At 40.2% G+C, this 26,459-nt stretch overlaps 2 protein-coding genes across 2 annotated transcripts; both read left to right on the top strand.

The window, feature by feature from the left end:
* Nucleotides 1-450: 450 nt before the first annotated feature.
* On the top strand, nucleotides 451-2,512 carry nkx1.2la (NK1 transcription factor related 2-like,a). The gene is made up of 2 exons (XM_026356296.1): nucleotides 451-637; nucleotides 1,917-2,512. The coding sequence occupies exons 1-2, from the start codon at nucleotides 451-453 to the stop codon at nucleotides 2,510-2,512; spliced, it is 783 nt and encodes a 260-aa protein (XP_026212081.1).
* A 9,085-nt stretch (nucleotides 2,513-11,597) lies between these two features.
* LOC113159955 (carbohydrate sulfotransferase 15-like) lies at nucleotides 11,598-25,738 on the top strand. Its single transcript, XM_026356989.1, has 8 exons — nucleotides 11,598-11,865; nucleotides 20,237-20,866; nucleotides 21,556-21,895; nucleotides 22,659-22,802; nucleotides 23,561-23,717; nucleotides 23,894-24,050; nucleotides 25,070-25,217; nucleotides 25,334-25,738. Exons 2-8 carry the CDS (start codon nucleotides 20,402-20,404, stop codon nucleotides 25,522-25,524), a joined length of 1,602 nt encoding a protein of 533 aa, XP_026212774.1. The 5' UTR covers nucleotides 11,598-11,865; nucleotides 20,237-20,401; the 3' UTR covers nucleotides 25,525-25,738.
* Nucleotides 25,739-26,459: the final 721 nt, after the last annotated feature.

A 26,459-nucleotide genomic window follows, 5' to 3' on the forward strand; every position in this document is an offset into this window, starting at 1 on the left:
CTTAAGGGACATTAAATCCCCCTCCTAACATTAACGCCTCTAAAACAGTTTAATCTAGGGAGACAGGGCGATCTCTGATATGGATCAAGTGCCATCTGTGCCCAATTTACTTTCACGTCGTGGATTATTGAATTTAATGATATGGGTGATTATCGACGAATGCTTTGAGCCCATTAGGTGGCCGTGTGAAACACTAATAGTGTTTGTATCACGTGTTCGGCTGAGAGACGGGGGGGACCGACGCTTTAAAGACCGCGCTCCGGTCATCTCACTCACGCTGCAGGACTGACAGAAGCACAGGAATCCACACTCCACTGAGTCACTTTGATGAAGCTTGAAGAGAAGAAGTGGGTTAAACTATGAGAAGTTTCTCTTCCCGCGCGTAATTACGCACACCTTCCTTAAAGGTATTTCTGCGTAAAGATGCTGGACCCGAAGGACTGTGTAACGATGACGTCTAGTCATAAGATTTCTTTCTCTATAATTGACATTTTGGATCCGAACAAATTCAACAGCAAAAGGGTAAACGAACTTTCCATCGCCAAGGAGAAGTTTCACGTGCCAAACGCGGAGGAAACAAGTTTGGAGTCGGACAGCGTTGCAGACGAAGACTTCACAGTTGAGCGCACGAAAGCAGGTAAAGAAAACAGATCATTTCAGGATTATTACTCAACCTACAGATCAAACGCGAGCGTGGAATAGAGATGTCGTTTTTACTTGCATTTTTATTAGTGTGTCGTTTTAAAAAAAAACATTTAGAATCAACAAATTCGCCATATTTTAAAATAATTTAAAGAGCGCAGTAAAATAAACAGAGCCATAAAATGAAACTTTGCACTCTTTGCTCTACGCACCTTTAAACGCAGGTGCTATTTTCTCTATCACATTTATTGTCATCCCTGTATGACCTTCCCTTAATTTCCAAGGCTGCGTTTCCTTTCAAGGAAGCCACAAAGACTTGCTCCCAGAGCCCCTGCGTGTGATTGGCATTGGGACAGGCAGGCTAGATAATTGTTTAAATCGTCCCATTGAGGACGCCTCTGCGCGCTTTGATCGATATCCCATTACTGCATCCTGCATATCTCCCTCCAGCACCTTGCAGGTACAAACTTCACACCCCATCCATGTCTGATCCCAAATATCGTTCGATTAAAACTTCCCTTTAAATAGATGACATTTATCGATCCACCAGCAAATATGAAACTCCATTAGCACGTCATGGCTGAGGTGGCGGAGCTGGATTTAGACGGGATTTCTTTCCGCAACATGACATTTGAGGCGCTGTGTGGTTTATAAATTATTTAGGGATTAGTGACCAACTCTCCCCCTCCTCTGAATCTATGCTCCGTTTCGCTCAAACGATTTCAGGATCCTAATCAAATACTTTCCGGATGTCAACTTCAGGGCTTCTGTGTTGGGTATTTAAACTGCAGCTCGAACAGGACAAGAGAAAAGCATCCTTGAACTATGAAGATACATGATTTAAGCAGATTTGGGCCTTCAGCTTTGACACGTGACACGCCCTGGCAGGAGCTGTCCTTTCAGCACCACGGTCAATTGAACCCATTTAGTTGTCTTTAAGGCCTTTTAGCATCTTTTAAAGCAAGACAGCAAAATAAACAAACATCTTTACTTTTTTACTAAATACTATAAATATCTAAAAATCCATCCTGCCTAAAAAAAAAAAAAGTATTAGTGTTTATTTTGGAAATTGAGCTTGGCACGTCTTTAACCAGCACTATTCGAGCCAAACCTTGGTGTCATCTCTAAATCTAAGTCGACTATTTCCTTTTGCCACTTCTACAGGAATTAATAAATGTGCCTTGTTGTTCCCCAGCAGCTCAATTTGTTTTTACTAAATTACTGGAAATGAAATTTTAACTAAATGAAGCTGACGCTTTCTTTTTCTTTTACAGATGAAGAGACAGGAGTTGAAGGCTCTGCAGCCACCAGGCACGCTGACTCCCCTCTGCTCTCCCCCTCGGCCGACACAGACCCTTGTCTCTCCGGGGAACAGGACGATGGAGAGACTGCGGCCACGCTGCAGGACCCCTCGCCCCACAAGAGACGGCGCCCGGACCAGGCCTGCGCCAAACCGCGACGCGCCAGAACAGCGTTCACATACGAGCAGCTGGTAGCTCTGGAAAACAAATTCCGCGCAACTCGGTACCTGTCTGTGTGCGAGAGACTAAACCTGGCCCTGTCTTTGAGTCTGACCGAAACCCAGGTGAAAATTTGGTTCCAGAACAGGAGGACCAAGTGGAAAAAGCAAAACCCCGGGGCGGACAGCCCCTTGCAGCCCGGCTCCAACTCCCTGGTCAACGTCAGTCCAAACCCGGCCACCTGTGGATCAACCGCCCCCGGCTTCCACCAAACTTTTCCCAACTTTGGCTCTGGGAATGTGATCTTCCACACGGCTGGTGCTGTTCCACTTTCATCCACTGGAGGACTCCTGCATCCCTTCATGTCCAGTGGATTCGTCCAGCCGACCTACTTTAATCCACATATATGAAAGAAACCGAGACTGTGTCGCTGCAGCTGGTGGTACTTGTGGGGAAAACTGGAGGGGGCAGAGCAGCTACTCTCAGCTGAACTTTGACTGCCTAGAAGTCTTGTAACTATTGCATTAATGTCGTCTCATGAGGAACCTGTTTGTTACAGCTTTTGTCGTGTCTATTACCATTTCCTCTGCTGGGTTTCCTCTAAAGGCGACTAAAACTTATTAAACTGCCAAAGTGGCTACTGACTGTCTTTAATCTGTAGCCATGGACCTCTTCCAGTATAACAAAACACCAAAAAAGTGCACAAACATTTCTGTTCTATTAAATACTGCACCACTATGCACTGTTTGCCACTGTGTTTTACTAAAACAGCAGCTCACACTGTGTGTTAGACAGTTCATACAGCTCCATTTTGTGCATCAGTGTACCGTACATGTCAAACCCTGGCATCTTGCAACCATCCAATCTGCAGGTGTGTTTCTACCTCTTGCGTCTGTTACCATTTTTAAAACATCATTATTGTAATTTAAATAAAAAATATATATAACTTCCGTGTGTGTCTTGTGTATTACACAGGTAAACTTTTAAAAAACTAACAGTAATGAGTTGATAAAATGGTTGATTATGTCCTTGTTGAAGCACTCAGGAGGTCATTTATCTGCTGCCCTCTGGGCAACAAGGCTGACCATAAATGAAAATTAGGATAATTACAGGAATAATTTGAATCCCAGTATGAGCTGAGACTGATTTCTCCGACATGAACAGTGGGTTCAATATTTATACAATGGTGGAAGGTAACCTAACATATTTACTCCCACAATTTTTGAGCATTTTCATTTTAAACTACTTCATTTCAGAGGGAAATTTTGCAGCTTAATCACATTACAATGTGCTATAACTTCAAACTGTTTATATACAGATTCTAAATCCTTAATAGGGGAATAAACAAAAGGACATAGATTCAATCTAAAGTAAAATGTGGAAATAAAAATACAAACCAAAAAAAGTAATTGAAACATGTTACAAGATACACAAGCTTACAACTGCAGACTTGGTGGACTGTTAGTATTGTTCAGTTGAGAAACCCAATGGAAAAACTAAATGTCATGCTGGAAGGTTGCTCAGCACAACGTGGCCGTCTTCACTTACATGCTACCACCACACAGGGTCACCATTTCCTAGCTTTCGTTCATGAGCTCAGCTGAATTTCACATCCAACAGATCATGATCTTCATCTAGTTTCATTCATCATTCATTCATAGCACTTGATTTAAAGGAGTTCTAGTGTGTTTTATTTACTTTTTAAACATCTTTGTATTTATTTTGTTGGTTTTTGTTTTCTTTTATGCGTGTGTGCAGATGTGATTTTGAGAGAAGAGTGAAACTAGAATAATGCCTGTAAAGCTAAAGTTGTATACCTATGCTGGTCAGTACTGGATTAATTAATTCAAGCTTCTATTGCTCTTACTTACTTAACTGTTTCTGCTGACGTGGGGCAGGATGTGCATGTCTGACGCAGCTTTTTGTGATCTGAGCTGAGAGAATCCAGCCTGCAGAACTGGGGAGACAAAAGAAGCATTTGGTTCAGTGGCTAATGGCCAGGATGATCAGTATAGTCCTACTATAGAGGACTTAACTAGGTGTCATTAGTGGACATCTTTTAAGGATGTGTTGTCCTTTCTCTGCTTTGATGTGCAACACTCTGAATAAGAGTCTATATCTGTGTGCAGCTGGAGAAGAGACAGCAGGAGACCAACCTGAAAATGGCCGGTAGGCAATTTTCTCCTGGAATCAGTCTGACAGTTAGAAGGCTGACAAGCATCCTTCACTTAGATGGAAGTTTCTCGCTGCTGTCAAAACCTGGACAATGTCAACCTGTCATAGAGGTTCTGGTGTTTGTGTAGCCGCAATTTTAGCTTTTCAGTCTCAGCTTTTTTTTTTTTTTTTATCCCCATCTTTAGCACAGGAATGAAATATGCACAGGCTCTCAACTATGCACAACACACATTCATTGGATTTTTTTTTGTCCTTCCTTGTAGATTTGTTTGTTCTGACTGGTGCATATGAATGTCCCTCCTTTTGGTCCCGTGATATTTTTCATTCCAACAAGGTCTGGCATGCAGCCGAAGAATTTGACAGTTTTGATCAATACTCACAGGGAAATCTGGCAAACGGAACCCATCCCGTAGTTTGGCTTGAGGCAAGTGTGATATGACAATGTGATGAATAATTTTGCAAGGTTTCTGAGAGGGGGCACTTCGTCTGGGCGAAGACACCGCATGTTTAAAATTCATGCAGGAGAATGCTCGGGGACAAGGTCAGATTTTAATGGTAACAGGACGTTCATGCCTGCATGTATGTGTTCGTGTGTGTATGTGTGTGTGTGTGTGTTTTCCATCTATAACCCCTGTTCCCATCTTTTGCAGAGAAAAGAGTAGGAGGAGGCAGTGAGCTCAGGGTTTCCTCGTGTGTGTGCGTGTGCCTTTGCTATCTTCAGCCGTGGTGGTCCACAGGGACCAGCATCATTTCCACAGAGGTTCACAGGTCAGATGGGGAGAGTGGGTGGTGAGCGAGGGTGTGGAAAGAGATACAGAAAGAGAAAACGACAGAGGTTTCCAGGTGGAAACATGATGGAGGATACGTTTATGTGGCTGAAGACCAAACTGTTTTCTGATTCATTTATTAAATGCACACACAGTTTTTTTTTTTTATCTAGCCTGATATTTTCTTTATGATTACCCACTCAGCTAGAAGGAAAATATGCTTCGTGCTGATTTAATTCTAAAAAGGTCAACTGCCTGATTAGGTGCTTATTTGAATTTAATATCTAAAACATCTTGAACCTGCATTAACACTGACACAGTAGTTGATGTGGCGAGTGTTTGAGCAGTAGATGCAGAACAACACTATGCTTCATTGTTTCGACTCAACCTTGCAAATGTAATATAGACTCTGTTTAAGCTTGACTTATCCCTTCAGAGAAATATGTGGTTCTTAAGCTGCTAAATGCTCAATGTGCTCATCAACTACTCAATAAGTGTGTCTGTTATTTGGCTGCTGACAGGTGAAATGTATAACGTGTCTCTCTGAGTTTTTAAAATTGAAAATAGCTGAACTGCCTGCTGGAAATAGTTCTAGTTAACAAGCTGAAAAATGCAAAACATCCCCTTATGGAGCTGAGATAAACTGCAGAGGCAGATTGTAACTCTTCCTTTACTAACAAGTGTTCATGTCTGTTTGTCCTCTATGAACTCACAATTTGTAACATTCTGTACAACATGGGTTTTAATCAGTGAACAGCAGGTAAAACTACATTTAAAGAAAGGGTGAGACCAGAACCACAATCACAGTCTTCCTCTGCAGATGGATTTCACTCTTCAGTAAATAAGTGGAAACAGCAAATTTATCATCGTGACCGTTAACAATGATCCAACCGTCTACATCCAGAGCAGTTTTTAAAGTTGTAGCAAGGATTCACCAAGCTGGTTTATTTATAAGCCACAGTGGCAACAGTTCAGATATTTGCACCTACACACACTATGCTGCTCTTGCTACTCTTGTTTTGTGAAACTGATTCTTTTACGTGGTGCGGAGTTTAATGTTCAAGTACATTTTACAGAGAGTAGAAATACTAAACATCACACAGTATATCTGTTAATCTGCTGAGGACTCTCATTCTCATGTTACTCACTCTCTTTGTTGTGAGTAACATGAGAATTACAGAGAAAATCAGAGCAACAGTTCAAAAGGTTCACATACTTTTTCTTGCCACTGTATATAAAAGCACAAGCTGGTCCTGACACTGTGCAGATTTTCCCCCTGTGTTTGACATCGTTCTTCAATGCTTTGTATTTCTAGTGCAGACTCCAGCCCAGCGGGGACCTGATCCAAGACAGGAGCAGATAAAACTCACTTCTTCAGTACCAGGCAGCAGCCGTTTGCCAGAAGGAGTAGTTGTCACTTAATGAGCTGATCAAAGTGAAAGTCAGGTTTAGGGTTAAAGAGGAAGGGTTTGGGAATTCAGACGTGAGTCATAATGTACCTGCTCATCTCCGGGTTCAGTTCAGTGACGTGGAAGTGGAAGTCATAAAAACGTACTAAGACCACGACTTGCTGAACATCTTTGCACGTAGAGCATCTACATCATGATTGTAACACCAGCTGTTTCCTTCAGTTAAACCCTGTTTAAATCCTCAAAGCTAAAACCCAAATTACCCAGACGTCAGACAGCTATGCTGTGTTTGAGAAGGAAGAAAATAAATCCATACTTTCCCTTCTGTTTGCCTGCAGTCTGTCATCATTTTGGCTGTCTTCTCCAGCTGTTAATAGCCATAGGGAAAAATGCAATGAGGCGAAATCTCCAAGTGTTAACAGTAACTATGTTTTCTTTTCTTCATTTCAAATTAAATCAGAGTTTTGTTCTGGTTTTTTGTGTTTGTCTGAAAGAGTTGTGTTTTCAGATTTTCAGAAAAAGTCAATATTTTGTCTCATTCAGTCCGGCTTTGTCCTCCTTTATTGATTTGTTCCTCTCTATGATAAACAATGTTGTTTTGACAAAACAGTTTCTTTACAGACATGCCTTCTGAAAGTGAGATGCAGAAAATGCAAAGTGGCAAAACAATTAAAGAAGCCAAACTGAGACACAGTAAGCACATTTAGGACTGAGAGTGAAAATCTGATCTCACTTCAGGGGAAATGTTTGGACACCAATATGTGAGCAAATCTCTGGCAGGCAATGCCGAATAAGACTCCATATTTTTCCCCTCCTCGCAAATCTTTTGACTTCATGCGTTTTAATCTCTGCGCACAGGCAATTGCAGACACACTGATGTGATTACAAGGCCGCTGGCAAGAGTCAAGCAGAAGATGAAAACTGATTTTCCAAGGAAAATGTTTAATATGATTCAATAGTGTAATATGATTTAACCATGACTGAAATGAGGGGTATTCCAGATCCTTGAACTGACAGGAGTGTGTTTCCCATCAGCACCCATGGAGGAAGCTGTCATGACGTTAAATATAAAGTTACTGTGTGTGTGAGAACCGACAGAGACGCTGTCATTTCATTCATCTGGTTAATTCATTGTAAAAGAACTGAAATTACACAAAGTATTCAGTGAGGTTATGTGTTGAACATCCTACAAAAAGCTGAATGTGGAGGTCGATGCACCATCTGGTGAAAACAGTTCAACAGTCAATAAGAAGTGAAACATCATCTCGTCTCATGTCTGTTTAAAATTCTCGACGCCTCTCCGCTCCCCAAACACCGCAGCTTTACCAGATGTGTTGTTTCACAGATCTGATGCATTCAAAGGTCAGCTGTGCTAATAACACAGAAGAGGACAGAACACTTTTAATTACAGTCTGTCTCAAACCCAGAGACCCCAGTGCCGGATGGAACACAAACACACACACAGGGACACACATACAGACAGCCCCAACAAGATCATTAGAGGACATTATCTTGCAATGGCTGCTGAGTGAACTGATGGCGGTTTAATGAACTCTGTTGCTGCTTCTGGATTCGTAAAAGAGATGCAACAGTTCGTGTATCTCTCACGTTTAATCAGAACAGATGAGACCTAAACCTCTGTTTACTGATGACACACTGATGTCTCTGTGCTCCATAATAAACAGCTGACATCTGAATGTTTGAGGTATAAGCTATCGATGGAGACACAGTACATTAGTACGTTTTGCTTTCCTTGAAGGATTTGAAGTGTGTTTCTGTTCATGGTGTAATTTACCAGGTTCATAAATGTTGAGGAATGAGAAAAACTACTAAAAACAAATCGGTAATTAAGTCATGATAATTATAGAATAAGTCATGTTTGGATTTTTAGGCCTGGAACAACACTGACTATCAATGTGCCTGTTCAGCAGTTATGATGCTACTTTATCATTCGTCTGGAGTGACGTTTGTGTCGACTGAATGAACATTAAGTCCAATTTATTGTAGCTGTTTTTGGCAATGCTGCCCCTAAAGGGTGGCCAGGGAGGGCCGTGGCCGTTGCTGGCCTCCCAATACCCTCCAGAGAAGCTTCCCCACCACCAGCCCCTTTAATAGCCTCATATTAATTTCATGTTGTAACACTAACACAGTGGGGGTATGTGGTGGGCCACCCTAAGATTGTCACTGCACCCATCCGGCCACCCCTATAAACATTTTCTCGGGGTGCCACATCTCTCTTTAGCTGCATAAAGCTCCACTGTGTTCATCTGTTTTAAGGAGGTAATGCTGTTACTGAAAAAAATCTGTCTGCTGAAAATAACACTATGCGATGCTCTGTTATGAGATGCTATGAGATGGCGAGCTAAACAATAGACGGAAACTCACTGTAAAGAAAACTCCAGCTGAGCTGCAGGTTGATTGATGTTATTATAAAAATAAAGCAATTACCCTGCAGACCTACCATGTTTACATGTTCATTGTTAATTTATGTTAGCATGCTAAATAATCGGCCCTAAGAACAATTAGGGCTGATGTCATTATCCATTAACATGCTGTTTATTATTGTCACCCTCTTTGTGTTGCAAGAGATAAAGTCAGGTGATCACAGAAGTTAAAACACTTCAGCCAGTGGGGAACATAAATGTCTGAAATGCATTCAGTCTGGGTCAAAGTGGGGGAACTACAGAGCAGCACTGCGATCCCCAGAGTAATAATACGCTTTAACTGTGGGTTTGAATATGAGTAAATATGTTAACAAACACCAAATCTGATGCATTCAGGGTCATTAAAGCAGATTCTTAGGGGAAGACTGCGTGTTGCTCATTTATTCATACACACAGCTTGTGCACCTCTGTCACATGTGAATAAATTGCATCACTTTAACAGGAATTAACAGCAATTAGACTCAGGAGTCTCATGCATATGGATATGCTCTGAAGGGGAGGCAGTTTATTCAAATGAGACTTTATCTTCATAGAGCAGAGTTAGTTTCCCAGGGCAGACTCTTTCACTTGTCAGAAATGAACCATCTCACCTCTTTAAAGTTGCAACCGGTGGGAGCTCCAAAGATGAACATCGTGGCAGCCCTTGACATTTCACTTCGCTTCTCTCGTTTTTTTTTTCTGATTATTCCCTACAAGAAACAGATGTCATGAGGAATGGCGAGGGAGTCAGCGCTTGACAACAGAATTAATTTTCTTCCTGTAACGAGGAGGAAATGCCTGAATGACTTGAGATGCTTCTATCTTGTGAAATCCTTTTAGTTTGTTGAAAGCTTTTCATGTCATCGCGATAGTTTTTCACTCATTCATGTGATAAAAGCTGGCGATGCACATTACATGTCTGTGGTTTTGGCTTTACTGATGTTGACAGTGTTGTCACATTTAAACTGTCAAGTGTTGTTGGAACGGAGTTTAATAATAAAAATGTGCCAGTTTTAGATGTAAAAAAGACAGAAAACACATGTAAAAGTCATTTTTAATGAGAATTAAGGAAAAATAACTTGTTAGCGATCACTGTGTCCCAGTGGAAACACAATGGTGAGAAAAGACACTGGCCTTATATTGGTATACCTGTGATTGTGCTGTTTTTTGCACGACATATAGTTCACATTTATAGTACAACATTGACTAACAGATAAAATCATGTCAGTAATTCAGAATAAACATGGTAGTAACTGTGTGCTATTTTTGTCTTGTCTTGTTTGTTTTACTCATGTGTTTTGCACCAGATCACCAAGCCAATGTCCTTGTAAGAGGTCAGTAACAGTACATGCACACACACTTTGCTTGAAATGACTTATTTTCTCTCTTTTGACTGCACCACAGTGGTTTAATTTTTCATTTAACACACTGTGAATACATAGTAGCACCGCAGCCTTGATATAATCCCAATAATAATACCTGGCAATAAACGTGTTTCTAATTCTGATTTCTAAAGACACTAAAAATCTGTGAAATGTACAATAACTCCCAGGCTCTCTGAGGTCAAATTAAATGAAGCAGGTTGTGGGATCTTTGCTAAACCAATATAACTCTTGGGCCGTACTGGACATGTCACATACGACACTAGTTCTGTCAGAATCCTAAGAGGTTGGATTACAACTTTCAATTTGATAAATACATTATCAAACTGTGTGGACCTGCAGTTTAGTTTCCTATCCATCTTTTATTTTTTAGATGTTCAGGAGGCCTGATGTGCCATTGTGAAACAGCCAGCATGACGCCCACTCGTATTAGAATGAGTCACATCAGCTAATGAAAAAACACTCTCCATTAGTTTAAAAGAACATTAGGGCCACATTTAAAAATGAGTGATAGCCACCTGTCATGCGCACATATTGCTGTTCCTGCCACAATAAGATACAGCATAGAAAAAATGGATAAATGAAACTAGATAAACAGTATGTTACATAACCAAGAAATATTCCTTATTGCACAATGTTGCTCACAAAAACATTTGGTTTTGGCAGTCTGCTATGAGAACAGTTGTTTTTTTAAGAATAAAGTACAAATTTGAAACCATAAAAAGTTAGAAAGCACACAGAGAAAGCTGGTCAGTGTCACACTGTGGCTGCAACTTATTCTCCTAAATGCTTAAACCATTCGGTGCTAACCCATAGCTTGTCATCTTTCTTTCAAAATGGACAAGTATTAAGCATAAAAACAGAGGTTGAACAATCAAATGGGGATTATTTCAAAGCTGGAGTGCTGCTGTGCATTCAAAGAGTCTGGTCTGTCCATGAAATCACTGGGATGCAGCCAAGTAAAACGAACTATTTAAAGCACAGGGTCTACATGTTATGCTGCTGATGTCTTTGTGTAACTGCAGGAATTAGGCACTACATACTACATGGGATGATGCAGTAAATCAGTACACAAATGAATAGATGGAAGCTTTTTATGTCACAGTTTTGATGCAGCTGTGGTAGGTTTTGTTTATTGTTGTATTGAGTCAAGTGCTCATGTAAATTAGAATAAGTCTTAACGGGCCATCCATGCAAAGGCAGAAATACCCATCTACACTTTTAAAGTGAGTGCTGATCAGAACGAAAGCGCATTTCGAGACTGAACAGTAGATTGAACAGTAGATTGAACTGCTGCTGCTGATGGTGTTTCCTGTGCCACTTCACTTGCGCACCTCCTCCCTCTCTCTCCTCTTCTCTTCAGTCACCGCTGCGCGCAGGGAGCCTCAGTCAGACTCCGGAAAGTCTCGCAGTTCAGCCACAAAACCCGGACGGCGTTTGTTAAAATGACCCATATTCATGTTGGGAATACAAACACTGCTCGTTTCTTCCTCTCAGCGCTTCACACGGACACCTGTCACATGGTTTGGTTTCTCTTCGCTGGTGCTCGTCGTGGTTCCTGAGCGACAGCACAGGAGGCACCTGGATTGAACGCACTCATCACCACTGTGAGTATATTTTATGAAATGAAAATCAGATTTTGTTATTGCTGTGTAGAGATTCATACACCTGTCGCACAGTGTTATCACATCTGTTTTTTCCAGTTATTTCAAAGTGAATTGATAATTTTACAAATCTTTCTAACAAATTCATCTTATCAGTTTGTATCTTCAACGTCAAAGGAAACGCTGCGGTTTTCTGTTGTAAGTCTGACAGCAGCGCAGCTGTGACTGTGAACAGTTCGTTTATTTAGCAACAACCTTAATGGAACTGAAACACTGGGAGTCATTCCCGCTGACGCGTTTTAATACTTGTCCAAAAGTCGCACACAAAGTGATGTTATGTGCGTAAACTTTGCGTAAAAGTGCCATCCTTCTGGTTACATTGTCTTCGTCACTGAACAGCTGCAGAATATCTCAGCATCATGTCTCTGGGGGGTAAAAAAAAAAAAATCTTACAGAGACTTACGCCACAAACGGGACTGTGTTAGGAGGCAAAGGTAAACAGAAGTAAACATTTGTATACAGGCACCTAAAGTCTTATCTGATAATTGTTATTCTGCTTATTGCAACATAACAAAGCAGAGCTTTCTGTGTCAACACATGACTGTTTGAGAGATTCCCCTAATTCCTTCCATTATGCCTAAATGATTACTCTTATGCATGTCAGGAAACATCTCATGTGTATTCTTTTTCCAGCTCACTCCCTGGTTTGGGTTTGACGTCTTGGGGTGAGATCTGTTGACATGTGAGATGTTTGTGCTCTCACAGTCTCTGCTTGACATTTGGTTCACTTTCATCCCTATTCTAGTTTATTAAAGGAACCGGAGCTCCGCTCGGAGTGCAGAGCCGAGGTCCAGACGGGTAGGCAGGTGACCTTTTGACAGACCTGCCTCTGTGGGCTCTCACTGTAGGAATTAGATCATAAAAGCTGTTGTTTTACTTTTAATTGGAGAGAAAAAGACGGAGAGCTGAGATAGATGTAGTGGCAGCCTGCATGTTGTAACACCTCTCACACACCTGAGCCAAACCTTGACTCATGCTGCTTCACCCAGTCCTGCAGTCTGTCTGGTCCCCTGCGCAGGAAGGTTTTAGGTCCAGAGCTGCTGAGATGTCAAAGCCATGCTTCTTTTGGCAACGGCTGGCGTTCTGAAAGGCTTGGGTAATGCTAAAAGTATGAGAGTCAGCAAGCGAGAGTCAGAGTTATACCAAATCAGATTGTTTAGACTGGACTGTGGGGGACCTCCACAACTGGAGAAAAAGGATTTTTAGTAAAAAACATTAGGGGAATGTGGGAGGTTTGTGAAACATACATGTTTTGGCAGCAGCACCAAGATTTTATTTCAAGAACTGGTGATTTTTAACATATTGACTCTGCATTATTTCCAATAGAAAGGATGATCAACCCTTTATCTGCATCTACGTAGCACTCCCTTGTTCTGTAACATAGTGATGGATGATGTTTTTTGTGTTGTCTGAGCAACAGATTTTCTACAGTGACAGCAGAACAATGTCATGTCTTTTTCATTTTATCTCTTTTATGATTGACTGAATATACAGGTTACACAACCTGCAACATAGAAAAATGACTCAGTTAAAAGTATCCATTCTGAAGCCCTTAATAAAAATATTTAGTCCATTATGGTTAATTAAACAGGTTTATTCTAAAGTGTTAACAGGCTTAACACCGTTTTTTAACATTACTATTTAAACACTGAATGATTTTCACTTTATAGCTGAAAATGAAAGTAAAAAGTGTCAATGCAACACAGCAAGCCCAAAATAACACTTTAATTAGCTGCATATGTGCTGCAGCTCTGAATAAGATCCAACCTGAGTCACCAGCCGACACAAGTATTATCTCAAAAGTATAAAAGCATTACGATGTGTGGACTAATTGTAAAAGTTTAACCGTCTGAATATTTCATATTAGTGGGAAAGTTTTGCTTTCGCACCTTTCAGATGTAGACTGTGTGGCAGGTGTGGTTCAGAAGAGTTGATAATGAAATCTACTAATCTACAAATCTACTAATCTACTTATCTACTCACTGAATATGCAAATTAATAGGAGGTCAACCTGCTCACATGTCTATTAACAACAGTGAAGAATCAGTGCATGATGTTTTGTTGACATCTTGCCATCAATTATTGTTCATCAGTACCCATCATCCATCCTCCATCCATCCATCCATCCAGCGGGGGGTACTGGAGGTGATCCCAGCTCGCATTGGGCGAGAGCCAGGTTTATCACAGGGCTGACATACAGTAGAGACAGACACTCATTCACATTCACACTCACACAACTCTGGGCAAACTAACATGCATCTCTTTGGACTGAGAGGACACGAAAGGATAATTTCAGTTTTTTACTACTTTGGCTTACTCAACAAGGTAAACACAGAGATCAGGGATTACAGTGACAAATAAGACAAGAAAAATGAGCGGTCAGATGATCAACACAGGCTTAAACTAATCCCCTAGATTAGTCAAATTTGTTTAGGAACGACAAATAAACTGCGACCCAAACTATCTGATGCAAACAACCGTCACTGTTTATCAAGCCCCCCAGCAGCGCTCATCTGTGAGGGGAATTTGGGTTAGTGGTCACACTTAGTTCTCTTATATTTTATACTTTTGACTCCTTCTGGTGGGTTACCCATCTGGTGCCGGACTTGAGTCCACTATCCAGCTCTCAATACACCCATGCAGTTTCATTTTGACACCCTGCTTCAACTTTGACCTAGTGTACTTACTGTAGTTTTTCTGCAGCGTGGGATTATCGTCAATAAAATTGTGCACATGCTTCGGGTTTTCCGATTAGTAAAGAGGTTTACATCACCCCTGCTTAACTGCTGCTTTGTTTACAATCTGTGTTCACGTTGTTAACCTCAAACTCAAATATACAACAAAAATAAATCCCAAAGTGTAATAAATGACCCGTCGAGCAGCAGTGGCTGAGCTGCCCACCTATGCTGATCTCAGATTGACCTCCTGCATTCAGACCTGCCCTCTCCCTGTCTCTTGCACTTATTAAACAGTAGGACACATGTTTCAGGAGTTCTCTGCTTGTTGTTAATGTCACATTGGTTTTAAAGCAAACAACCTGTAGCTATTAGGAAAACATATCCACAGTTTAACTGCACATCTGTACTCCAGATGTCAAGGTGGACTGTGGTGACCTGTATGATGAACACAGACACAATTGTTAAACAAGAAGTTGAATATTTCCAGTGCTCTATGCACTACACTACTCTGTTTTGTTGAGACTCTACCGTTGCTTCAGCAGTTTGCTTATTTAACACGATAGAGATTCTCGAGAAGGCAAATATCCAGTGACACATATAAACCCTCTTATGTCTTTTAGTGGGAAGTGAAGAGGAAAGGGAGGACTAGTTCAGCATGTTGAGATAGATGAAGCCCACTTCCTGAGATATTTGTGCTCCCGGGGAGCTTTTAGAGTTCCTGCCAAGTTCTTATCCATAATGTGGATGTGAAAAGGACCAAAGTAAAAATCCTGGTCTCCAACAGGGGCTATTTGTTGTCTTCTGTTCTTCATATTAATTTCATTTTCATGCATATAGAGAAAGATTTAGCATTACTGGAGTTTGGTACTGTATCTCATCCATCTTTGTTTGATTTCCTCATCAGTGCGAGGGTTGTCTTATTTCCTTTTGTGGCAGTAGTTCTTCTGGTGCCCCACCTCTTCCCAGCATTGGGATGCAGCCAAGTCCCACTTACAGAGTGTGCTGCACAAAGTCAGGATGTGTTTACATACTTCTAAACATGAAGACATGATTAAAACATGTTTCAATTTGTGTGTGTGTGTGTGTGTGTGTGTGTGCAGTTCTGGGTACAGGCTCTTGGAAATGACTCCTCTTTTTAACTGATCACTGTGGTCACAGTAAATCCTCTCAGGGCCTTTTTCACATTTGTACTAGCTTTGATTAAGCAGAGCTGCACATCTGCATACAACATGCAACCCTGTCATTTTGTTTTGATGCCGATTTGCATTTGCCGTTTAGCTGGTGTCCTTGCGACACAGGATGGGTAGAGACAGATTGGCACCATGTTGTCACAAAGTGTCAATAGAAGGGGATAAACGAGAGGGTGCAGGACAGGGAGGCTGTGAGTAATGAGTCTTTGTGTGTGAGTGAATCAAGTGTTCATGCATGTGTGTAGGATTTTACACTTCCATAACCTGCACCTCAATTTAACACTCCAAACAGATTTTCAGTGAACAAATCAAGCAGATGCATAAAGGCCCGTCTGAAGTGTTACAGCATGCAATCAAGTTCTGATAAACTGTCACCTTGTCTTCTGTATGAAGGAGGTAGACTTAGAAAGAAGCACAGGCAAGGAAGACAACTTGGATGTGCGATGTGACAATGGTAATGGGTCAAATTTATTGGCAAGACAAAAAGTTGAATTTCAAATCGGACACAGCTGTGGGATCTGTGCAGCTGGAGCTAATTAAAAATAATGAGCATCATGGTTTTTCCATGCAACAGTCACAGGCCATTGATGTGATGAACCCTTATCGCAGCTTATCCTATTGTTTATACAAATGGTCTCCACTGTGGTCACGATGGTCTTCAAGTGATTCAATCGCCTCCAGAGAGAAATTAAAACCATCATTTTAAACCTAAAGATTTTAATTGTTATCATGAAATGTGCTCTAGATATTGAAGGGCCCTTAGAGATCCATTATCACTCTGATTTGACCACATGAGGAAGGACATTGATTGGCATGAATCTTTGTAGAGACATTCCCTGATGATGAATCATGATGAACCCAAATGATCCACTGACTTTCCTCTTCTGCCACGTGTGAGACTAACACATTTACCTTTTGCTTTTTATAATATCTAAACTATTGAACAGTTTACTGTGAAATATGCTGCAGGTACACACATTCACACTCCACAAAGGATGAATTGAACTGTGAGTGCCTGATCTCTCAATCAACACATTTCTATTATCGAACTAGTAGCAGCTTATAGCTCACTCACCTTTCCACAGGGCGCAATGATCCATATATGAACAGATTTAGATTTTAAAATAGGCCAAAAACATTGGCTTTCCATATATCACCCAAGCCACCAATGCTAAGAACTGTCATAATGTTATAGTGATGCTGGTTAAGTTGTTGTTCAGTCCATCCCACGTATTGGACCAAATCAAGATACTACTACACTTGCTGACTAGTTTTTCTTGCTGACACTAGAGAATTGAGTCTAATATTTCCTGTGACCTCCTGACCTTTCTGTCAGTGTTTCTATCAATCTGACACTTCTCTTTTGTAGAAAATGTTTTAAAAATTGAATGGGCAGATTGCCATTGAGTCTATAGAGCACAACTGTGCTCCCACAGGATGAACATTTGCCATATTGGACACTGAGCATTCCTCTTGCTTCATCCGGGGGTCAAGATGTCAATGTTGCACAAGATATTCCATGAACTAATGTGCAGATTGCCATGAAGTTTGTTGAATTTCTTCAGGCTGACTGGAGAAATCTATTTAATTATGGTATTACAGTGCTTCTTCTAATGCAGCCTGTGGGGTCAGTGATTCCACTGCATCTATTTCTTACATTTTATTGCAAGTAATATGCACTCAAGTAGTTTTTCTAGATAATTACTCCACTTTTAAGTCCCACTCCCACTCCTGCTTACACGTAGAGGTGAGAAAAAATAGAAATGCTAGCAAATGGCTGTATGGAAAGTGGGTCTGTTACCTACATGCTGACGTTCCTTCAGTCATAGTTCCACAAGCACTGGAACCCACTCTAACCTCTTTTCCTCTTACAGGTTGCAGGAGTGCTGCAACCTATCCCAGCTGTCATTAGGCGAGAGACAGGGTCATCCTGGGCAGGTCACCAGCCTATCACAGGGCTGGCAAACACAGACAGTTCACCATTCATACCTATGAGAAATTTAGAGTCTCCAGTTAAGATACCTACATGTTTTTGGACTGTAGGAAGAAACCTGACTACATAGGACATTAAACGCATCATGAGGTCACATTTTAAATTTGCATACATATATTATAGGAATATTTTTATTTGTGGCAAGATCAGATTTATTCTTATTGTCAAATGTTAGCCAGTAAACATCACATGCTTGGTATTAATATATTGACACTAGTAGTTCAAGAGCATTCACATGGAGGTTTTGCTGACTTCAAATAACACAAATAGTGGCAAAGTCATTGTCATATGATAAAGGAGAGCATCCTTATTCCGCACTCTTAGTGGACAAACTTTATGGTCAACCTTTTCATTTTCATTGTCAATCTGTTCTGTACAGTGCCACAGAAAAAAGCACCGTTGATTCTGCAAAATGTCCCAGAATCTAACGTATGCACACTTAATCACAAATATCTCCGGCAAGAAAACTGGAATAATAATAATAACCCATTCTGTCTTTGATACAAGATCATTCTTGACATTTTTGTGCGCCTGGAAAACCAAAAGCATCATGTGCAGTAATGGATGTTTTACTTTTTCTTTCTTTCTTTTCTTTTGAGTCAGCAGGATTTTGATGGTGGGGTTTCACCTCAGTCAATCCCACCTGCTGCTTGCAGCAACCACAAATTGATTTTTAGACCAAAGAGGTCTGAGGGCGATATTTTCTTGCTTTCGCACTGTTATTCTTATCTTTGCTGCTTCACTTCCCTACTTTGTGCGTTACCCTTGACTCTCGCTGTCCTCTTTTTGCTCTGTCACATTTCCACATCTGTCTCCTCTCATACTTTGAAAGTGTGCTCTAACAAGACATTAATCTTTAATGGGAATTATACATTCATTGTTACATGCAGAGGCATTAATAATGTGAGACTAGAGAACAGTCTTCTTTAATGTGATACTTTTCAAAATGCAGTCCAATTAACATAAAAATATGGAAATACAATAGATTTAAAGGAATGGCAGTAATCACAATTAGAAAAGCTGCAACATTAACTAATAACCTACGCTGCCAACAGCTGTAGCTGTCAGGATGGCATTTACGGAGTGATGTTGTATTTTAAAAAGCACACTTCTATCTTCTAAGGCCCATAACACGTAACCCAAGTTCTTCCCTATTCCAGCATCTTCCTTTGCGAGCTTGCAGACATGCATTCCTGAAAAGTCTGCAAGGACTCAGAGCTGTCTCATTATGAAATCTGCAGAAGAGTGACAGCTCTCTTTAACTTTAAGCATACAACGGTCACAAGCATGCATCTGGATTTGTTGTTCACTTACAAGCAAAAGAGGGAAAACAGAGGTCAAAATGAAAACATTAAACATTAACACACTGCCTATCATACCTCTTTACTTGACTTGAGCTGACAACATTACAATTATTGTTTAATTAGTATCTAATTCACAGCATCAGTAGCAGTTACAGTAGGTCAAAGAAGCAGCTTGCCCTACAATTGGTGGTAACCCGCCATGGCTGCATCGTCAGTGTGAGCTTCTAACTCACTACAGTTGGGTTCATTAATTTCATGACACAAAATCAAGTGATGTTGACCATGATGACTGAGGTGGAGGATGATTTTATGATACTCATGATATGAATTTGCAGCTTTAATGATGCAACTGTGAACATGTCTGTGGCTTCACTTTAACAGGCCCCTTTTATAAAATAAGACAGTCGTCTCTTCTGTAAGATCTTCTGTGGAACTGGTGCAGGGATTCATTTCGTGGTCCAGTGGGATTGTTAAATCTTACAAACTCAACTCCCCAACAAAAGAAAAAGCAATATGTTACTAGCTGAGGACATGTCAGGACAGTGTTTTAGCACATTTTACACTTCAGTGTCTGGAATGTATTAGCACTGCACCCTTGAAATAATAATGCCTACTTTCTAATTATTCATGTGGCTGGGAAAGAAAACAGTTCGTGTGTGCTTGCCACAGTGCACGTCCACCTGTATCAATACCTGACTTGGCTCTCTGGCCGAAACCTTGATCTTGTGAATTATTTTTTCATGTTAACAAAATAAAGCCCTCAGTGGGCTTTTAGATTATATAGCATAATCGTGTGTTTTTAGCATTAAATTACAGAGTAACTATTATTCTGATCTTGAAAGTCACTTAGTAGAGCTTGTCGTTGCATGTGCTGTATAGCCTTAATCACAAAGCACAGGTTCTCCTTCCAGCAGACCACACACAGCAGCAGGCCTTTTAGGGGGGACTTGTGCTTTAGAAAGGAGCACAGTTAGAAATTCCTCCTGATGTCCCAGAGGGGAACAATGCTCAAGCAAATAATCTAATATTAGAAATATTCCACTACTTCTCTTACCGTGTTGGTTGATGACCAAAATACCTCAAAGGGAACTACAGTGCTGCACTTATAGTGAAAAGAAAACATCATTAAAATGTGTTTCTGATTTACAGGAGGCCCTGCTGACGACTGGGGAACATGTAAGCAATGAAGACAAATGATGACCTGATGAGTGGACACCATAATGAAGTGGCACATCATCCCCACTCTTGAACTGATTTTTACAGAATAATTTCCCCGCTCGTCTTTCTACATGCCTGCTCTGCTTCTATGTCAGTATGCCACTCGCGGACTGCAAATACGAGGGCAACACCCAACGGGACCATAATTACAGCCTGCACAGCTTGCCCATGGTTGAACACTATGGGAAAAGGACAATTCTTGATTACAGGCACACAAACAAACCTGAACATGTGGATGTCAAATGGGGTCCCCTGTTGTCGCTGACGAACCTGTGGAGCATATCCAAAGTCAAATTGGTTAGTGTACTGCTGTGCTTTACGCTAACTTCTATCATTATGGCTTCCTATATCCTGACATGGGACAAGAAAAGGCTTCTGTTCAGCCCCTCACACTATCAGACGAGACCTATGGGAGTCCAGATGAGCACAGCAGCAGTGGAAGTTTCCTCTGAAAAGAATTTAATAGACATGAAAATGCTGGTGAAGATCATCAGCTCGAAACTGGAATACACACCCAGGAAGGTGCCTGATGAAAAGGACATCATAGACACTGACTCCCATGTAAGTCTGTACCTCTGCTCAGCGTCATTAAAGTTGTTTTTGTTGCCTGCAATGATGCAAAGTTTTTAGCCGACAGTGACAATTTTTTTGCTGGCAAATGATGATTTGTTCTTCACTGGAAAATGTGACCACTATGATTAGTTTATTTGTTGACTAATAGTAAATGCTGCACCATACAATCACCCCTGCAGTAAACGTGTGTTTGGTGAAACTCATACAGTAATGACAGGCGTTTGCTGAGTCTCTCAGGTGTTGATTCAGCTTATGATTATTATAGCCGGCGGTTGTAGTGCTGTTAAATGTCTTGCTGACTGATGTTATTGTGTATGTGTTTGGCATATGTTCTCATCATACTTTTGCAGATGACTCAGATTGTGTAGTGTTTACAGCCATTCTGGCAGCATTGTGTCAGTCATGTTGTAAATAATAATTACAAGAAGTAGCAACACAAGTGAGTCAGTGAGTTTAACTGTAGTGGAGTGTGTGTGTCAGACATATGAATATGTAACTGAGTTTAATAAAGGTGCAGAGAGCTGCTGCTTTGTAAAATTGGAAGCTACCACATTTTATTGTCCACCTTTCATGGTTACAGATGCTTTAAAAAAACACATTGTGATCTTTTACAAATAAGATTTGATCAAATTTCTTTTTTTTATCTTGGGGATTTAATTATGTTATATTCTTTGCAGTTGTTCTCTGTAATTCCTCGCCGCTTCCTGCCCAGCATCAAGAGCCCATGCTGGTATGAGGAGTTCCCCAGTGGACTCATCACTAATCCATACAAGAGGAACCTCTTTACTTTGCACTCAAAGGGCTTCAAATCTGTGTGCGAACACCTTAAGACAAACTTCTACCTGCATTTACACCACAGAGACAACAAGCAGTTTCGTCTGCGCTGTTTGCCGTATTTCTACATCATCGGTCAACCGAAGTGCGGCACAACTGACTTGTTTCACAGACTGCTGATACATCCGGAGGTCAAGTTCAACACCATGAAGGAGCCACACTGGTGGACCAGGAAACGCTTTGGTAAGTCTTCAGGGTATGAGTGATATGCACAATGTTTTCATACATAGTGTTTTTGGCATAGTGGCATTTTGGCAGCAGCCAGCTGACTGGTCAAGATGTTCTGGCTGCTAATTGAACAGTTTTAAAATAAACGTAAGGTTTGAGTTTTATATGAAAATTTCACAGTTCTGCCCTTTGTCTGTTTCTACCTCTGTTTTCTGCTTCCTGGCTGCATTCATCCTCAGTCTCTTCATTTTGCCATGCCTGGTCACCCTCTAAGCTCGTCTGAATCCTTGTGTTTTACTTTTCCCTCAGATTCTCCCTGGCCCACAGTATCTAACCCAGCCAGCCACACTCTCTACTTGCCAGATTGGCAGCTGTTTAATCAGTAGTAGTCTCATCATCACTAAGCTCCTTGTCTGCTGCCTGTTACTCACCTGTTACTTACGTGAAAGATGTAATGAGTGTGTGTTTAAACTGTGACTAAACTCTTTATTCTTAGCTGCAGTGTGTTGTCTCATGTTTGGATTTAGGTCCTCATACAACTCATGAACTAATTTTAAGCTTCTAGGAATCACAAGTTAGATAGTAGACTGTAGAATTAATCTCATTATTTCTTTCACTACATATACCAGTATATGTAAGTTGTCCCACATTTATATAATTTTATACATACACACACACATCTTCTTTAAAGCTTATACATTCTGGCAAAATCATTTTATCGTGAAGATGTTTGTGAATGAAAGTTAATTCATGTTTTTTGTTGTACCTTGGGGTGTAGGTTATATTCGTTTCAAAGATGGCTTCCAGGACATTTTTCCTGTGGAAGATTACCTGGATTTGTTTGACTTGGCCGCCCAAAACATCCAAAAAGGGATCAGTGGAAATTCATCTGGAGAACACCGGGCACTCCAGCTCATAACAGGTGAACACGTATGTGTGGGTGGGTGTGATGTGGCGTTTAGTGTCCATTGTGCACCAAAATCTCCACCTTTATACTTTTCATGTGGTATTTTCTAAAGACCTTTGAACTACCAGACAATTAGATCCTGATTCAAATTACAGCTCTCTTTTGTCCTCCTTTCTTTCACTGTAAGGCATTTCTCATTTTCAGTGGATTTCCCACAAGTTTCTCTGACCTCAGAAGCACTTCTGTGCTCATGTGAAGCACCGTAGGGAAATACGGCTCACATTATTCTAGATAATCTGTGGTCTAACAGCACAATGTCTTTAGAAGTGTACAGAAAACCTCATAAGCCTCTGGGTGCTTGGCTGAAAACTTTCCTGGGCTTGCCTTTGAGAAACAGTAGAGAATAAACACTAATAAAAACATGGAAGAAAAGAAACTATATTAAAGGAGTTAAACAGAGTTGATCTTTTTTGTTACAGCACAGATCTTTCTAAAGTTATGCTTTCTTAGATTTGCAGTCAAGAATGTTCTGCTGTATTGGTTTTTGCTTCCTGAAGTGGAAACAACCTATTTGAATGGTGATAATAAATATAATGATATAATTTATTTTGTCATTTTAAACTGTATTGGTGTTTCCCAGATAAGGAAAAACATCTTTTGATATTTTATCCTGAAATTCTGCTCAACTTTGCCATATTATGTTTGAGTTCCTGCAAATACTCACTGTGTTTTAAAGAAATAAAGTGATGCTAAGACTGCTAATGATTTGACAGGTGAAGCCAGTGCTTCGACTATGTGGGACAACCAGGCCTGGAGCTATGTGCAGGGAGAGAGAGAGGAGACAGAGCCCCCTTTCCTGACCCAGGACTTCATCCACACAGTCCATCCAAGTGCAAAAATCATCATCATGCTTAGAGATCCAGTGGAGAGGTACTGTGTCCACAAATCAATATATATGTGATTAAAAAATGGGATTGCTTATGAAGGATGTGAAGGTTTATACAGTAATAATGACATATATTTAAAACCAGCTCCTACTCCACATCCAACAAAATTGAATTTCATAGTTCCATCTGGCTTAAAACTCTGATTCATGCTGCTTCCAGGCTTTACTCGGACTACCTGTACTTTAAGATGGCCAACAAGTCGACAGAAGATTTCCATCAGAAGGTCATAGAGTCTGTGCAGTTGTTTCAGTCCTGCTTGTCTGAGAGGTCACTCCGGTCCTGTGTCTACAACACCACTCTGTCCAACACCATGCCGGTCAGTAGAAACAAACTTTTAACTCTCTGTATTAGTTAACTACACTTCTATACTTCTATATACCTCTAATATATTGTAAAAGGATGCCATTGTATTAGTCTGCTTCTGTGAAGGGACTAACTAGATGCTCAGAGGCACATTAGACCCCTCTGCATATATACTATCAATCAGCACTCCTGAGCTCTTAATCACAATGTGAGGGTGACAGCATTGTTACTCTGAGAGATTGACAGTGTTAGTGTAAGCAGAAACCAGCTCAGTGAGTGTCTGAAACCAATACATCCAAAAAAAGCGTGAAGATTTTATTATTCTAGTCAGGGTACAGTGTCCTTAACCCTCTGGGCACCGTTGTGCTGTGCTGCCCTCTTGAGGACTCATCGTGTCTGTGCAGCTTTTTACAATTTAAAATTAAAAAGACTCAGCTTGTGAAGACACTAAAATAACATTTGTTTGCTTAACAAATAAAATGTTTCTCCCTGTTCATACTGAATATACCCATCATATCCCCTGTTGCTTTGTTTGGGTGCTTTTTTTAATGAGCTTTGTCAATAAATTATTTAATTATAGACATATCACCACGTCGTCTCAGTTGCAGCTTCTACATGTATCAGTTCAAAAGTTCTAGCACCTCTGCAAAGATTAAGCAATGCTTTTATCACATCAATAACTTTGCCTCTTTTAATCTGGTGCATATAGTGTCATGCTTTTTTTAACATCTATATATTGAAGTTATTTTACACACAACAAACTCCACTAACAGCACTTTATACTTATACTAATCATTACATTATTTTTCTATAATGTGAATGTTTTTTTCTGATAATCTCATTACAAGTTACAGTAGTTTATCTGGTTGTTGTAATATTGTGATGTTTGCATTTTGGTTTGTTCATGTTTGTTTGTTTGATTTCAAAATTGATATTAAAACCAACTGAGAATATGTTTATGTAGGTTTTCACATACCAGGAATTGTGTCTTGGTGATATGATGTTGACTTCTTTAGGGTTTTTTTCCCACAGGTGAGGTTAAATTTGGGGATTTACAGCGTTTTCTTGTTGGATTGGCTGACGGTTTTTCAAAGGGATCAGATTATAGTTCTTCGACTAGAGGACTATGCAGCGAACATCAAAGCAACAATCAAGAAGATTTTTGATTTTTTGAGTGTAGGTATGTGTCCATAAAGCTACAGGAACACAACTTTTTATGACCTTATTTTCAAAAAGATTGTTGTTTTGTGTTTATCGGGTTGTTTCTGATTCCTGCTTGTGTCCCACTCTCTGCAGGTCCTGTTTTAGATCAGGTGGAGACAGCACTGACCAAACGTCCCATGTCTAACACCCGCAGGGTAGCAGATAGAAACCTGGGTCCTATGCTTCCAGCTACCAGAAACCTCCTCAGGGAATTTCACCAGCCCTTCAACCAGAAACTGGCCGGTGTGCTTGACAATAACGCCTTTCTGTGGAGTAACAGTTGAAGGGCAATATGTGGCTGGATGTGAATGAACAAGAGAAAGAAACTAAATCGGGCATGCTTAATGGAATTAATATGCAGTGGGAGTGGTACAGTGTATATTTATATATGGAATTATGGAGTATATGAAGTGGATGAGTTTTATTTGTGATATTTATTTTCTTTTACCGGAATGTGATTGATTTATCAAGTCAACATAATAAAAGGCACTCAATTTGTGTCAATGTGATGCTTCAACAATGTAGAAAAGACACGTTCATGTTGCTGAATTACAAAAGCACAAAACCAACGGTTACTCACCACACGAATTCTTTAATCTACACCTCACAATAAACATATCACTACACCTATGTCATGGGGAAATCAAATCAGGATTCAGTGGCAATGACAGTTTAGATGTCATGTTCAAGAACCAATCACAAGATGGCACCAACAGACACATTTTGTTTCCGCTGGTGCTATCCAAAAAGGTGATTGGCTGTTTCACAGCGTTTTATTGAGTATGCCAGCATTGTATGCCAAATTACACATTGTGTTTTCCTTTCTCAGTAATGAGAAATATATAGTAAACATATATATATATATATATATATATATATATATATATATATATATATATATATATATATATATATATATATATATATATATATATATATATATATATATATATATATATAGTAAACTGTGATTAAGGGCTGACAGGAAATATCATGAGGTACATTTTCACTTTTGATCATAAAAAAACTAATGTAAAAATACTGTGTGGCACATTGAAACAATGCATCTAACAGGATGAATAGAGGGTGTCAGATCATGTGAACCGAAACTTACCGTCCACCAGATGTTGGACTAAACCTTATAATCAATTTCCTGTAATTCCAATTATTATATAATTTTACAATCAGGTCCATATATTTGCACAGAAAATGACATAGA

The sequence above is a fragment of the Anabas testudineus genome, chromosome 15 (genome assembly GCF_900324465.2).
Source record: "Anabas testudineus chromosome 15, fAnaTes1.2, whole genome shotgun sequence".
In the NCBI taxonomy this organism is placed as follows: Eukaryota; Metazoa; Chordata; class Actinopteri; order Anabantiformes; family Anabantidae; genus Anabas; species Anabas testudineus.